Source organism: Stigmatopora argus, chromosome 22 (genome assembly GCF_051989625.1).
Source record: "Stigmatopora argus isolate UIUO_Sarg chromosome 22, RoL_Sarg_1.0, whole genome shotgun sequence".
Classification (NCBI taxonomy): domain Eukaryota; kingdom Metazoa; phylum Chordata; class Actinopteri; order Syngnathiformes; family Syngnathidae; genus Stigmatopora; species Stigmatopora argus.
Window position 1 is genome coordinate 12,479,007 of NC_135408.1, and position 16,453 is coordinate 12,495,459.

Here is a 16,453-nt window from a genome sequence, read left to right on the forward strand (position 1 = left end):
CGGCCTACCTCACGTGGGTGATGATCAGGTTGGTCGGCGGGATGAAGAAGTCGCTGACCCGTCGGAAGGAGGTGCGGACGGCGCGGTGCACTTCGCCTACGCTGGCTTGAGGGATGACCTTGACCCCCCCAAAAAAACAGCCGCAGAACACCATACAGGTACGGATGAAATCCTCACGCAAACAAAAGCCTCTTTGATGCAGTCCGAGCGACGGCAAAAGCAAAACAAAAAAATACTTTTGATTTCCGAATGTTACTTTACCTATTGCAAAGGACTGCGACATTACGGCGTGACCACAAATTAGTGGGGACACTCACAACATGGATTAAAAAAAAAAAAAAAAGCAATATTTTGCGTGGAGAATATGTTCTTTAAGGAGGGGATTTTCGGTTTTGTATGTAAATCTGATGAAATGTTTGCATAGTATATGGGATTCACTCGCTCTCGTAGATTGATTTCCATGTTCAAAATTTTGCACCATTTGCGGAGATCATTCTCGACCATGTCGCTTAGAACAAGATTCACAGAAAACGCTGCGTTGCCGGCAGCAAAAGGATCAAATGTCTATCGGCGTCCATCTTGAATTTAATTAGCCGTGGCTTGATTTAGCGCCGGTTTATTCTCACGTATACCTATCACCCTCACCTCTTCCCCGCCGCCAGATAAGGACTCGGACGGTGCCGTCGACGGCGCCGTCCGAGTCAATCTGCCGGCGATAAACATCGCCAAAGGTGTACGGCGACGGCGGCGTAGCAAATGCCGAGCAAATGCCACCCCCGCCTGGCTTTTCCAAGATAACGAGGCTCATTCCGAGTCGCTCGTCTCGCAACGTGGCGTTGGGAGGGGGGGCGGGGCCTCGCGCCCTCATCTCTGTATCTTTCAGTGGGCCCGCAAGTGAGACCCAGTCAGCACTTTATTGAAGCTCCCCGCGCGACATCTATTTTACCCGTACGCTAGCCAAAGGTTATTTATTTAGTCGGCGGCAACGAAAGAACGGCTTCGAGATTGTCCTCCTACTCGCTGACCAAATGTTGAGGGGGGCTGGGGGGGCACTCTCTCTATCTATGGCCTGGCTTCCCACGTTTTTCCTTAAAGCTCTTTGGCCTTTATAGGCCGCTGTGTTTTATCGTGATCATTTTAGAGCCTTTTTGACAGGTTCCTTGGCTTCGGACTCTTGCTTTTTCTCGCCGACTCTGTTTTTGTTCTACTGGTGTTTGCTGGCGCCGTCCGTATGATTTCCACCTTGGCAACAGACTTCATTTGTTTGGGAATAGAGAAGCGATAACCTAGTTTCCATTTTTTCCCCCCACCGTGAATCAAAGTATTTTGGTATTTTTTTGGACCGGCTTCTGCCGCTGCGTTTAGACATACGGAGGAGACGCTTTTTATTTTCCAAGAACAAGGCATCAAATGCGGTGCGGCATCACGCCATAGCTCAGCGGGGGGGGCTTCCAATTCCGTCTGCGCTTACTCGTGGTGGTGGGGATCAAATGGCGTGCAAAATAGTGGTGCCTTAGCCAGCGCCTCCTCTTCATACCTGACTTTTCTTTCTTTTCAGCAACATCTAGACGGTGGCATTCCAGAGGAGCCAGCGCAAAACGCGGGAGGTGACGGGATACAATAGCAAGAGGTAATGCGCTTTGGTCGCCTATTATCCCACGTTAAGCTCGGTTTGGTGCCACTTTTACCCGCTTTTTCCCAAAGATTGGAGCGGCTAAAAACAGGTGGCAATCGTCACTCGTCGTTTTTTTTAAAACTAGCAAACAAATGAAAAGCCTGCCATCCAGCGTAAGACGTTGCAAGCCACTTATTTATTTACTAAAAGCGTCATCCGCCAGAAGATGGGTAAAATGTGAAGAAAAACGGGGAAGGGATTATTACGGCGAGCCGCCGCTCGCGGCCTTCCTTTTTTAATTAGACGCAGAAGAATTGTTTTGTCGTTAAAAAAGAGAAAAAAATGATTCTCCGCCTCATTTAAGACCCCAAGCGCTAAGTTCTAAACAACAACTGCGCGTAAGCAAACAATGAAAGAATGTAATTATGCAGTCTGACGGCGGACGGGTCCAAATTGGGATGTAAATAGAAGCCCAAGGCAACCCGGCGGGGGGGGCTTTTTAAGCCTTCCCTTTTCCAGCCGCCCGCCCGTCCGTCTTGGCCACGTTGAATGAGAACAATGAGCGGACGTTGCCAGACCACGTTTATTTGGAAAATGTCAACCATCGACTGGCAATTCATTTCAACTCCCACTTGGATGAGTTGAAAAGGAATCATTTTGCTTGTGGTGGCTCGTTGAAGGGCAATTTTTCAATCCACTCGCAAAAAGACAAAACTGCGTTAAACACGGCGTCTGAACTCGCGCGCATGAGCTAAAGGTGACCTTGTTGAATCCCGAAGAAAAGCCAGTCAAGCTCTACTTGGACTTGTAATAGAAAGATAAAAAGGAGAGAAAAAAATCTCCTCGAAAGAGGAATCCATTTGCCAGGTAGGTGGGCCCTGGGCGGCAAAGCATCCAGCGCGCTATTGTCAGCCCTCCAAATCGGGGAGGGTTAGCTCGTTGGTTTTATCGGCCGCCATCGTACCTGCAGCGTCGGGCGCGTCCGCTCCATGTCGCCCCACGTCAGCACCCACACTTGGTCGTGTGACTTGTCGTAGAGCATCTTGACGGGAAAGGGATCGGTGGCCACGGCCTGGAAAACAAACGGCGGCGTTTAGGCTCATATTTGAGATCTTTAACACTTAAATACTGCACGTTCAAAGAATTTCGTTTTGAAAAGCCACGTCGCCAACGATCTCCCGTCTCTGCCGGTGTTCCAGGCCGGCTTCCAAAAGCAACGAGGAAATGCGGCCGGCGCTGCGGCCACCCACCTGCACCACCCGCTGCGCCTGAATGTCCACCACCAGGATTCGGCTCTGGAGGGGTTGGCTGGCGTAGACGTACTTCTCTCGGACGTTGACCGCCGACGACCACACGCAGCGTTGGGGGGCCGGACCCTCGCCTTTGGGGCACATCTCCTCCTGCCATCCAGTGAGAAGACGCCGTTAGTACTCCAGAACCAGTCTTTGACTTTTTGGACGGCAAAGCGGCTATGCCCGCGGGCCGCCGGCCAACTGACCCTACTCGTTTTTCACGTCGGAGGGGCGCTCGCCGTCGGCCCGCGGCCAGGAGAAAAACACGGGAGTGCCTTTAAAGTGCAGCGAGTGCCGTTTGTAGCGGGAAGTCGCTAACGCCGGGCTTATTGAATTTCTATTGATCTCTAATACAATCACAGGCGGCCCCGTAAAAAAAAAGCAAGCCCAATCCTTTTACGGAACAAGCAACTTTTAGCACCTGGAGCCCATTGTTCCGCTTCCCCGAGGATTAGCCGCCCGGCTATCGACGGCGTACGGCCTAGGGGGAAGCACGCCGGTAATCCCGTTAAATTTGCGCCCGGCCCACTCGGAATAGACGAAGGGAGGGCGGCGAGGTGACGGCTGGGATTATCCTCCCGGGATGCGCCAGAAGCCGATCGGTAACCCGCCGTGTTACCGGGAGTCCATAAAAAAAAAACAAAGAGCCCTCACGTAGGTGGCCACGATCCTCTCGGTGCGGCGGATTTGCCGGCGGATCTCGCAGCGGCCCGGCCGAAGCAGCGTGATGCCCTCGTCGGAAAACACGTAGAACATGTTGCCCACGCTCAGACCTGGAAAACACAAAGACCACGCGTATTTGCAGCCATGGTTGTTGAAAACGGATGTATTACATGGGACATGCTGTCTTCTTTTTTTGTGCAGGCCACCCTTCAAGAGCCGGAGTGCAAAGAATCCGAATCCCATGCTGGTGGTTCGGGCTCGAAAACGACCGACGGTCGGCTCGTCGCATTTTTGGACGAGGTAAAATACGTCACGTCTGCTATTGTATTTCTGTCGCAGCTCAGAAAAAGATTGGGATGACTCGGTGGAGGAAAAAGCCGCCTCAACGGAAATACCTCTCGTAATTGAAACACCTTCAGGAAAGGCTACCCCCCCCCCCCCCCCCCCCCCAAAAAAAAAAATGCAGGTGTATTTACCTTCCTCCCGCCACAGAATGTTGGCAACTGTAAGGCAAAAAAAGGGAAAAGATCCGTCATCAGGTCCGTCGGCGGCGCAGCACGAGATTGGCGACGACGGGCGACTCTTTGCTTACGCGTTTTCTTGGCCGAATCCTCCACGAAGAGCGACGAGATGTCCTCGTCCACGCCCACCTCGTTCTTGGCGATGCAGGTGTAGGCGCCCGTGTCCTCGTAGCGGACGCTGCCGATGAACAGCTCGCTGCCGTTGGCTGCCGGGAAAGGAAAGGGAAGGGAACGCCGCTTCAATGGGATGGCCGTGGACAAATTTGGAAACAAAGGCCCCCCCCCACGCTGGAGGCCGCTCGTGCCATCCCCGGCGAGAAGAACGGACGCCTGGAAAAGTGGCCGGAGATACGAGAGAGCGAGCGAGCGAGAGATGAAAAGGCGGCCCTTTTGCACCTTCTCTATCTAACAAGTCCCACAGAAGCGTAGCTCCCTTTTTCACGCTCTTACGGCGCCGCTTCTCTTTGATATAGCCCATGTCTTCCTCACATCAAAGAGCCGGGGAAAAATGGAAAAAAATGGCCTCACTTGTTGGGAAAAAAACCTCCACCGTACCGGATGACAAATAATCTTGAGTAGAGAAGACGGCTCGCTGTCGTGATACTATATCATGACAATACATCCACTTCTTTTCTACATAAATACTACAAAATGTTTGAGCCTATTTCATAGGCCATTCACGTTGAACATTTTAATTGGAATTTTTTTTAACAAATGCCTTTCTAACTCTCTTCCCAGGACTAAACAGGAAGGATTCACCAACCTGCTCCACTGGCGCTGTTGCTGTCGATGGCCGTCTTTGCTGTTTAGCTATCCGTAAGCAACCCTTTTCTTCACATTTTGGAACCCCCTTGATTTGTGGGCTAAACGCAATGAAAAATGTTCACTAAACAGGTCAAAGTTTGCTTTTGCTAAAATTGCAGGTGCCACTCAAAACATCAGATCTCATGTCCTAGTTGGCCTTATGGCATACGACCCTGAAAATGCCTCAAGTTAAGTGGAGTCGGGCCTGGTTACTACTTGGATGGGAGCTGGACTGACTGACCGACTGGCAATGCTACCTCCTGCTCCAACTTATGTTTGCTCACTTAGCCTGTGAGAAACAGTGGGATCTGGAAAAGACACTTATTCTGACTGGTAAGTGGCCTAACTGGTAAGTGCATTACCCTTGCCTCCGGCGACCCGGGTTCAAATCTCGCTCGGTGCACTCGTGTGGAGTTTGCCCTGTGATCGGCTGGCCACTACCTCAAGATTTTGGCACACCCAGAATGTTGCTGCGCCCCCAACAAAAGTATTAATTAGAGTTTCCAGTCAGTGACCAGGATTCGAACCCAGGACCCTGGATCTCAGAGGCTAATGCTCTAACCGCTCAGCCGGCGGAGCCCCCAATAGTTCAAGTAAAAAAAAAAAAATTGACATGTGTTTAGGGCACGAAGAGTTAAAGAAAAGGCAGCACACCTGGGATGCGAACCCACGCAGCCAGAGCCCCGTGCTTCTGAGGGCAACGCTCTAAGCAGTTAGGCCATGGTCTTCCAATGGTGCTAGTGTGAATGATAGTGAGCACTGCTTCTCACAGGCTAAGTGAGCACTCTAATACTTGTGATACTTGTGTTGGGGGCGCCAAAATCTTGAAGTAGTGGCCAGCCGATCGCAGGGCAAACTCCACACAAGTGCACCGAGCGGGATTTGAACCCGGGTCGCCGGAGGCAAGGGTCATGCACTTACCAGTTAGGCCACTTACCAGTCAGAATAAGTGTCTATTCCAGATCCCACTGTTTCTCACAGGCTAAGTGAGCAAACATAAGTTGGAGCAGGAGGTAGCATTGCATTGCCAGTCGGTCAGTCAGTCCGGCTCCCATCCAAGTAGTAACCAGGCCCGACCCCACTTAACTTGAGGCATTTTCAGGGTCGTATGCCATGCCAAGGCCACCTAGGACATGAGATCTGATGTTTTGAGTAGCACCTACAATTTTAGCAAAAGCAAACTTTGACCTGTTTAGTGAACATTTTTCATTGAGTTTAGCCCACAAATCAAGGGGGTTCCAAAATGTGAAGAAAAGGGGTTGCTTGCTGTGAAAATTGGAAGTCCTTCCAATCAAATTGCTCTAAATCAGGGGTGGGCAAATCGGTCCTCGGGTGCCGCTGGGGGTGAAGAAGGTTTTTGTTGCAAGCGATCCAGCAAAGACATTTTAACCCAGTGGTCTCCAAACTATTCCACAGAGGGCCGCAGTGGGTGCGTGCGGGTTTTCATTCCCAACCCAGAAAGAGGACACCTTTTTTTTCACCAATCTGGTGTCCTACAAGTGCAATTAGTGGATTGCAGTCAGGTGCTTCTTGTTTTCTGCAGAAATCTCATTGGTCAAAATGTCTGTAAGAAAAACCTGCACCGTCATCGGCCGGCCCTTGACGACCGGTTTGGGGACCCCATGAGATTTCAGCAGCAAACAAGACGCACCTGACTGCAATCCACTGATTGCACTTGTAGGACAACCGACCGGATTGGTGAAAAGGTGTCCTCTTTATGGCTTGGAATGAAAACCTGCACACAGTGGAATAGTTTGCCCACCCCTCCCTGGTCGAAATGATTGGCCTACCAAATGGGGTCAAAGATTTTGGAACACCCTATACTAGAAAGCTCTTATTTGTGTTGAACATATTTGGAAATTGAATTCAATGCCTGGATTGTCATTATTCAAGTACAATGAGATTTAAAGCTTCACCATCAAGTGGCCAAATAAATCCTCAATAAAGAAGCCAATTTAAATTGCCCCGTTTCCTTTCGTCAATCACCGGCGTAAAAACACATTTGTCTCACTTAACGCAACGCCGTCGCGTCGTCAAGAACGATATTCCTCTGGCAATTAGCGTCAAACGGGCGCGATATTCATTAGAGCCGTCGACGTTTCCTTTTTAAAGCCCGATAACTGCTTGCGATAAAACGCCGTCAACGACTTTTGTTGACGTCCAAAGCTGTTCCGCATTGGCTTATTTTTATTCTGGCGACGCTTTAGTGGAGAAATGACCCGCTTTTGTTCTCCCTAATTTGCAGCGGCGACGGATCTCATTGAGCTTTTCATTCTTTTGGCCCAATTCTCGTGGAAGCCTTTAGCTGAGAGGGAATGCTATCAAACTATTGGATTTATCCACCTGTTCCCCAAATGCACAATTGCTCCGGCAAACGTCACCCGATTTGCGCTCACGGCTAGAATAGTATCGCGGATAGCATCGTTGGCTATTACTAATGGTTTTGGGCTAAGTCAAAAGCGCTGGTATTAGTCCCCCTTAATACGTACGCTAGTGTGTTGACAACGGCGAGCCCGCTAAAAAGTCAAGAAAAGAAAGCGAAAAGCTAGTTGAAATGGAACGAGGCCCTCGGCTTTGGTCATAAAAAGCGGATTGCGCCGGGCTCTTTTTTTCTGGTTCTGGCTCACCTTTAAGAGAGAGCTGGTTGGCGGAACGCGGCTGCAGCTCGGCGCCGTTCTTCAACCACAGCAGCTTCGGGTCGGGGATCCCGTCGGCGCGGCAACGCAGGCTGGCCGACACGCCGGGCTCCTGGGCCTGCGTCTCCGGGTACACCAGGATCACCGGAGGGACTGCCAGGTAAAAAAAAAAAAAAAAAAGAAAACAAAGAGACGGGGCGTCAAGACCGCCGGCGACGCGGAATTACTCGGGATGAATCCGCACGGCCCACGACTCGGGGGGCGGCTTTATGGCGGCTGCACCAATAAGATGTTGGACTCGTCGGCGCCGCCCGGGGGAAAAAATGTTGTGAGAGGATGTAGAGGATGAATGACACCTCCGCTTTGCAAAAGCACCTCAGAGCCAGACAAAATCCTGGCCGCCGCCGCCGCCGCCTTCTTTTGTTTTTATATAGCTTTGGCATCCATGCGAGTCAACTCTAATAAGCCAAGGAAAAATGGCCGCAGCGCATTTGGGAAGGCAAAACATCCCGTCTCTCTTCCTTCCAGACCTCCGAGGGGCGTAATGGAACGGCGGCAGGGAAAATAAGGAAGCGGCAAGGACGAGAAAGACTGACCGTTGACCTGCAGCACGTGCGTCTGGCGAAGGTCCTCGTAGCCGTAGGCGTGGCAGGTGTAGTTGCCCATGTGGATGGTGGTCACCTTGGTGATGTACAGCGAGCCGTCGTCCCCAAAGTCCTACCAAACACAAACAACGCGGCGGCGGGGGGGACAAATGAGATAAGGGAGAAGGATGGGACCGACCGGGGACCCCACCGGGCACGGGCACTCGGCGCCTGGGAATTTCGTCCCGGGCGCCGACAGATTGCAAGGTTTCAAAATATAACGGCCATCAGCGTGACGGATGAGGGGCGCCCGAGGGGGGCCGCACACGTTTGAGGACAGATTACAAAAGCGTTGGATGTTGTTTTTTTTTAGGTCGTCCCGCCGGGCGTCCATTACCCGTCAAAACAAGCCCACTTTTGCCTCGGCGGGGCGCCATTTCTTCCAAAATGGCTGGCGCTTAGCAGCGTGAGACGTCCGAGCGGTTGGTCGACAGCGTCCCTGTTCATAAAGCTCAACGCCAGCCAATCCATGTTTCCAAATGGTGTTTTTTTTCCAGAGGAGCAGATTTCCAGAAAGGAGATTCTCCATCCCGTTTTGAGGACGACGAGACGGCGACGCGACCAAAGCCGAGGGCGAGCGGAACCAGGCTAATGCGTTCCCGGCCGTTGTGCGCCAAATGAAAATGGCCGAGCTCTAATGGGATGTTAACCTTTTATTTCATCAAAATGTACTCGGCGGCAAATGACGGCGGGCGGCCTCTCGGCACGGTTATTTGGCTCCGGCGCGGCTTTTGTGCCGCCGAGGACGTCGTCAAATAATGACATTCAAATTTCTTATCAAAGACTTGTTCTTTTGGCATTAAAGTGTCACCGGGCCAGCGGCATGATGGGGAAAAAAGAAGATGCTTTTTCCTGTTAATCACGCCGTCGCCACTTACATGCAAATGCGAGTCATTCCGTGCTAATGAAATCAAAATACATTATTCATGGCTTTTACAATTTGCAAGCATTTGCTACACCGTGCGTCCACTCGACTGACTTTCTGCCGTCACGCGACCAAAAGTCTGTCCAAAAAAGAACAACAGGAGTGAGTGCCGAACTCCCATGTGGCACATTATAAATGACCACATTTAAACTTAAATAGAATGAGGTGAGTGGGGAAAACTTTTCAGTTTTTATAATGATAGCGCGCAGGTTTGGTCGGCCCTCGCCGGTGAAAATAAAAGGATTGGACGCCGACGCCGTCACGGAAAAGCAAAGGTGAAAAGTGGACTCACATTGATGTCCTCCAGGTCCAAGAAGTTGAGCACCACGCCGTTCCTCTTCCAGATGATGGGGGGGCGGAGCGTCCCCTGAACGGCGCAGGTGAGCACGGCGCTCAGGCCCACCGTCACCGCCGAGACGCTGACGCGTCGCTCCTCCGCCAGGCTCAGCCGGACCACCTCTGCCGTCGGCGGGAAAGGGGACCAATCGAGAGACGATGGGAGAAAAAGGAGAGAAAAAGAAAACATTAAAAAAGGTGCTGACGCGGCGATGGCGGAGGCTGGCTTAATCCGTCTCCCGGGTCGCTCTCATTACCAGCCGAGCGAGGAGGACAAACAGCTGTCCCGCGGTGAGCGATTCCGCGCCAGAATGAAAAGAGCGCCAGGCCCGCCGCTAAATATCATTCCTCTCATTAAGGCAAATTTATGGTCACAGGGACGAAGGGAACCGTGCTTTTTCTTCACCTTTTACACGCAATTCTATACATGGTTGTTTTTTATATAAAAAGCCTCACTATACATGGTCATTCTTTAATAAAAATGCCATACTATACTATGTCGCTTTTTAAAGAAAAAAGCCTTACTATACTATGTCGTTTTTTTAAGAAAAAAAACTTACTATACTATGTACTTTTTTAAAGAAAAAAGGCTTACTATACTATATCGTTTTTAGGAAAAAAGCCTTACTATACTATGTCGTTTTTTCAATAAAAAAGCCTTACTATACTATGTTGTTTTTTTTACGAAAAAAAGCCTTACTATACTATGTTGTTTTTTCACGAAAAAAGCCTTAACTATACTATGTCATTTTTTCACGAAAAACGCCTTACTATACTATGTCGTTTTTTCACGAAAAAAGCCTTAACTATACTATGTCATTTTTTCACGAAAAACGCCTTACTATACTATGTCGTTTTTGAAGAAAAAAAGCCTTACTATACTATGTCGTTTTTTCACGAAAAAAGCCTTACTATACTATGTTGTTTTTTTTTACGAAAAAAAGCCTTACTATACTATGTTGTTTTTTTACGCAAAAAAGCCTTACTATACTATGTTGTTTTTTGAAGAAAAAAGCCTTACTATACTATGTTGTTTTTTCAATAAAAAAGCCTTACTATACTATGTTGTTTTTTCAATAAAAAAGCCTTACTATACTATGTCGTTTTTGAAGAAAAAAGCCTTACTATACTAAGTTGTTTTTTGAAGAAAAAAGCCTTACTATACTATATTGTTTTTTCAATAAAAAAGCCTTACTATACTATGTCGTTTTTTTCACGAAAAAAGCCTTACTATACTATGCCGTTTTTTAAGAAAAAAAGCCTTACTATACTATGTCGTTTTTTTCACGAAAAAAGCCTTACTATACTATGTCGTTTTTTAAGAAAAAAAGCCTTACTATACTATGTCGTTTTTTCACGAAAAAAGCCTTACTATACTATGTCGTTTTTTAAGAAAAAAAGCCTTACTATACTATGTCGTTTTTTCACGAAAAAAGCCTTACTATACTATGTCGTTTTTTAAGAAAAAAAGCCTTACTATACTATGTCGTTTTTTCACGAAAAAAGCCTTACTATACTATGTCGTTTTTTAAGAAAAAAAGCCTTACTATACTATGTCATTTTTTCACGAAAAAAGCCTTACTATACTATGTCGTTTTTTCACAAAAAATAGCCTTACTATACTATGCCGTTTTTTAAGAAAAAAAGCCTTACTATACTATGTCGTTTTTTCACGAAAAAAGCCTTACTATACTATGCCGTTTTTTAAGAAAAAAGCCTTACTATACTATGTTGTTTTTTCAATAAAAAAGCCTTACTATACTATGTTGTTTTTTCAATAAAAAAGCCTTACTATACTATGTCGTTTTTGAAGAAAAAAGCCTTACTATACTAAGTTGTTTTTTGAAGAAAAAAGCCTTACTATACTATATTGTTTTTTCAATAAAAAAGCCTTACTATACTATGTCGTTTTTTTCACGAAAAAAGCCTTACTATACTATGCCGTTTTTTAAGAAAAAAAGCCTTACTATACTATGTCGTTTTTTCACGAAAAAAGCCTTACTATACTATGTCGTTTTTTAAGAAAAAAAGCCTTACTATACTATGTCGTTTTTTCACGAAAAAAGCCTTACTATACTATGTCGTTTTTTAAGAAAAAAAGCCTTACTATACTATATTGTTTTTTCAATAAAAAAGCCTTACTATACTATGTTGTTTTTTTCACGAAAAAAGCCTTACTATACTATGCCGTTTTTTAAGAAAAAAAGCCTTACTATACTATGTCGTTTTTTCACGAAAAAAGCCTTACTATACTATGTCGTTTTTTAAGAAAAAAAGCCTTACTATACTATGTCGTTTTTTCACGAAAAAAGCCTTACTATACTATGTCGTTTTTTAAGAAAAAAAGCCTTACTATACTATGTCGTTTTTTCACGAAAAAAGCCTTACTATACTATGTCGTTTTTTAAGAAAAAAAGCCTTACTATACTATGTCGTTTTTTCACGAAAAAAGCCTTACTATACTATGTCGTTTTTTAAGAAAAAAAGCCTTACTATACTATGTCATTTTTTCACGAAAAAAGCCTTACTATACTATGTCGTTTTTTCACAAAAAATAGCCTTACTATACTATGCCGTTTTTTAAGAAAAAAAGCCTTACTATACTATGTCGTTTTTTCACGAAAAAAGCCTTACTATACTATGTCGTTTTTTAAGAAAAAAAGCCTTACTATACTATGTCGTTTTTTCACGAAAAAAGCCTTACTATACTATGTCGTTTTTTCACGAAAAATAGCCTTACTATACTATGCCGTTTTTTAAGAAAAAAAGCCTTACTATACTATGTCGTTTTTTCACGAAAAAAGCCTTACTATACTATGTCGTTTTTTAAGAAAAAAAGCCTTACTATACTATGTCGTTTTTTCACGAAAAAAGCCTTACTATACTATGTCGTTTTTTCACGAAAAATAGCCTTACTATACTATGCCGTTTTTTAAGAAAAAAAGCCTTACTATACTATGTCGTTTTTTCACGAAAAAAGCCTTACTATACTATGTCGTTTTTTAAGAAAAAAAGCCTTACTATACTATGTCGTTTTTTCACGAAAAAAGCCTTACTATACTATGTCGTTTTTTAAGAAAAAAAGCCTTACTATACTATGTCGTTTTTTCACGAAAAAAGCCTTACTATACTATGTCGTTTTTTCACGAAAAAAAGCCTTACTATACTATGTCGTTTTTTCACGAAAAAAGCCTTACTATACTATGTCGTTTTTTAAGAAAAAAAGCCTTACTATACTATGTCATTTTTTCACGAAAAAAGCCTTACTATACTATGCCGTTTTTTAAGAAAAAAAGCCTTACTATACTATGTCGTTTTTTCACGAAAAAAGCCTTACTATACTATGTCGTTTTTTAAGAAAAAAAGCCTTACTATACTATGTCGTTTTTTCACGAAAAAAGCCTTACTATACTATGTCGTTTTTTCACGAAAAAAGCCTTACTATACTATGTCGTTTTTTAAGAAAAAAAGCCCTACTATACTATGTCGTTTTTTCACGAAAAAAGCCTTACTATACTATGTCGTTTTTTAAGAAAAAAAGCCTTACTATACTATGTCGTTTTTTCACGAAAAAAGCCTTACTATACTATGTCGTTTTTTTCACGAAAAATAGCCTTACTATACTATGCCGTTTTTTAAGAAAAAAAGCCTTACTATACTATGTCGTTTTTTCACGAAAAAAGCCTTACTATACTATGTCGTTTTTTCACGAAAAAAGCCTTACTATACTATGTCGTTTTTTAAGAAAAAAAGCCCTACTATACTATGTCGTTTTTTCACGAAAAAAGCCTTACTATACTATGTCGTTTTTTAAGAAAAAAAGCCTTACTATACTATGTCGTTTTTTCACGAAAAAAGCCTTACTATACTATGTCGTTTTTTAAGAAAAAAAGCCTTACTATACTATGTCGTTTTTTCACGAAAAAAGCCTTACTATACTATGTCGTTTTTTAAGAAAAAAAGCCTTACTATACTATGTCATTTTTTCACGAAAAAAGCCTTACTATACTATGCCGTTTTTTAAGAAAAAAAGCCTTACTATACTATGTCGTTTTTTCACGAAAAAAGCCTTACTATACTATGTCGTTTTTTAAGAAAAAAAGCCTTACTATACTATGTCGTTTTTTCACGAAAAAAGCCTTACTATACTATGTCGTTTTTTCACGAAAAAAGCCTTACTATACTATGTCGTTTTTTAAGAAAAAAAGCCCTACTATACTATGTCGTTTTTTCACGAAAAAAGCCTTACTATACTATGTCGTTTTTTAAGAAAAAAAGCCTTACTATACTATGTCGTTTTTTCACGAAAAAAGCCTTACTATACTATGTCGTTTTTTTCACGAAAAATAGCCTTACTATACTATGCCGTTTTTTAAGAAAAAAAGCCTTACTATACTATGTCGTTTTTTCACGAAAAAAGCCTTACTATACTATGTCGTTTTTTCACGAAAAAAGCCTTACTATACTATGTCGTTTTTTAAGAAAAAAAGCCTTACTATACTATGTCGTTTTTTCACGAAAAAAGCCTTACTATACTATGTCGTTTTTTAAGAAAAAAAGCCTTACTATACTATGTCGTTTTTTCACGAAAAAAGCCTTACTATACTATGTCGTTTTTTAAGAAAAAAAGCCTTACTATACTATGTCATTTTTTCACGAAAAAAGCCTTACTATACTATGCCGTTTTTTAAGAAAAAAAGCCTTACTATACTATGTCGTTTTTTCACGAAAAAAGCCTTACTATACTATGTCGTTTTTTAAGAAAAAAAGCCTTACTATACTATGTCGTTTTTTCACGAAAAAAGCCTTACTATACTATGTCGTTTTTTCACGAAAAAAGCCTTACTATACTATGTCGTTTTTTAAGAAAAAAAGCCCTACTATACTATGTCGTTTTTTCACGAAAAAAGCCTTACTATACTATGTCGTTTTTTAAGAAAAAAAGCCTTACTATACTATGTCGTTTTTTCACGAAAAAAGCCTTACTATACTATGTCGTTTTTTTCACGAAAAATAGCCTTACTATACTATGCCGTTTTTTAAGAAAAAAAGCCTTACTATACTATGTCGTTTTTTCACGAAAAAAGCCTTACTATACTATGTCGTTTTTTCACGAAAAAAGCCTTACTATACTATGTCGTTTTTTAAGAAAAAAAGCCCTACTATACTATGTCGTTTTTTCACGAAAAAAGCCTTACTATACTATGTCGTTTTTTAAGAAAAAAAGCCTTACTATACTATGTCGTTTTTTCACGAAAAAAGCCTTACTATACTATGTCGTTTTTTCACGAAAAAAGCCTTACTATACTATGTCGTTTTTTAAGAAAAAAAGCCCTACTATACTATGTCGTTTTTTCACGAAAAAAGCCTTACTATACTATGTCGTTTTTTCACGAAAAAAGCCTTACTATACTATGTCGTTTTTTAAGAAAAAAAGCCTTACTATACTATGTCGTTTTTTCACGAAAAAAGCCTTACTATACTATGTCGTTTTTTCACGAAAAATAGCCTTACTATACTATGCCGTTTTTTAAGAAAAAAAGCCTTACTATACTATGTCGTTTTTTCACGAAAAAAGCCTTACTATACTATGTCGTTTTTTAAGAAAAAAAGCCTTACTATACTATGTCGTTTTTTCACGAAAAAAGCCTTACTATACTATGTCGTTTTTTAAGAAAAAAAGCCTTACTATACTATGTCGTTTTTTCACGAAAAAAGCCTTACTATACTATGTCGTTTTTTAAGAAAAAAAGCCTTACTATACTATGTCGTTTTTTCACGAAAAAAGCCTTACTATACTATGTCGTTTTTTAAGAAAAAAAGCCTTACTATACTATGTCATTTTTTCACGAAAAAAGCCTTACTATACTATGCCGTTTTTTAAGAAAAAAAGCCTTACTATACTATGTCGTTTTTTCACGAAAAAAGCCTTACTATACTATGTCGTTTTTTAAGAAAAAAAGCCTTACTATACTATGTCGTTTTTTCACGAAAAAAGCCTTACTATACTATGTCGTTTTTTCACGAAAAAAGCCTTACTATACTATGTCGTTTTTTAAGAAAAAAAGCCCTACTATACTATGTCGTTTTTTCACGAAAAAAGCCTTACTATACTATGTCGTTTTTTAAGAAAAAAAGCCTTACTATACTATGTCGTTTTTTCACGAAAAAAGCCTTACTATACTATGTCGTTTTTTTCACGAAAAATAGCCTTACTATACTATGCCGTTTTTTAAGAAAAAAAGCCTTACTATACTATGTCGTTTTTTCACGAAAAAAGCCTTACTATACTATGTCGTTTTTTCACGAAAAAAGCCTTACTATACTATGTCGTTTTTTAAGAAAAAAAGCCCTACTATACTATGTCGTTTTTTCACGAAAAAAGCCTTACTATACTATGTCGTTTTTTAAGAAAAAAAGCCTTACTATACTATGTCGTTTTTTCACGAAAAAAGCCTTACTATACTATGTCGTTTTTTAAGAAAAAAAGCCTTACTATACTATGTCGTTTTTTCACGAAAAAAGCCTTACTATACTATGTCGTTTTTTAAGAAAAAAAGCCTTACTATACTATGTCATTTTTTCACGAAAAAAGCCTTACTATACTATGCCGTTTTTTAAGAAAAAAAGCCTTACTATACTATGTCGTTTTTTCACGAAAAAAGCCTTACTATACTATGTCGTTTTTTAAGAAAAAAAGCCTTACTATACTATGTCGTTTTTTCACGAAAAAAGCCTTACTATACTATGTCGTTTTTTCACGAAAAAAGCCTTACTATACTATGTCGTTTTTTAAGAAAAAAAGCCCTACTATACTATGTCGTTTTTTCACGAAAAAAGCCTTACTATACTATGTCGTTTTTTAAGAAAAAAAGCCTTACTATACTATGTCGTTTTTTCACGAAAAAAGCCTTACTATACTATGTCGTTTTTTTCACGAAAAATAGCCTTACTATACTATGCCGTTTTTTAAGAAAAAAAGCCTTACTATACTATGTCGTTTTTTCACGAAAAAAG

At 42.4% G+C, this 16,453-nt stretch overlaps 2 protein-coding genes and 1 long non-coding RNA gene across 5 annotated transcripts in view; 1 reads left to right on the forward strand and 2 right to left on the reverse strand.

Moving 5' to 3' along the window:
- The window catches only part of skp1 (S-phase kinase-associated protein 1), a 119,864-nt gene that overhangs the window by 22,037 nt on the left and 81,374 nt on the right, over nt 1-16,453 (reverse strand). The window lies entirely within an intron of this gene.
- fstl4 (follistatin-like 4) overlaps nt 1-16,453 on the reverse strand; it is a 65,703-nt gene that overhangs the window by 1,746 nt on the left and 47,504 nt on the right. For all 3 annotated transcript variants that reach the window (XM_077592322.1, XM_077592324.1, XM_077592323.1), the window contains 9 exons: nt 9,393-9,559; nt 8,128-8,248; nt 7,523-7,684; nt 4,163-4,297; nt 4,047-4,073; nt 3,562-3,680; nt 2,866-3,015; nt 2,580-2,687; nt 9-118 (listed from right to left, as the gene is read on the reverse strand). In XM_077592322.1, the coding sequence (XP_077448448.1) occupies nt 9-118; nt 2,580-2,687; nt 2,866-3,015; nt 3,562-3,680; nt 4,047-4,073; nt 4,163-4,297; nt 7,523-7,684; nt 8,128-8,248; nt 9,393-9,559 (1,099 nt within the window). The remainder of the gene's footprint in view (nt 1-8; nt 119-2,579; nt 2,688-2,865; nt 3,016-3,561; nt 3,681-4,046; nt 4,074-4,162; nt 4,298-7,522; nt 7,685-8,127; nt 8,249-9,392; nt 9,560-16,453) is intronic.
- On the forward strand, nt 933-4,972 carry LOC144068081 (uncharacterized). Its single transcript, XR_013298104.1, has 3 exons — nt 933-1,630; nt 2,815-3,870; nt 4,830-4,972. It is a non-coding gene; the product is annotated as an uncharacterized LOC144068081 (long non-coding RNA).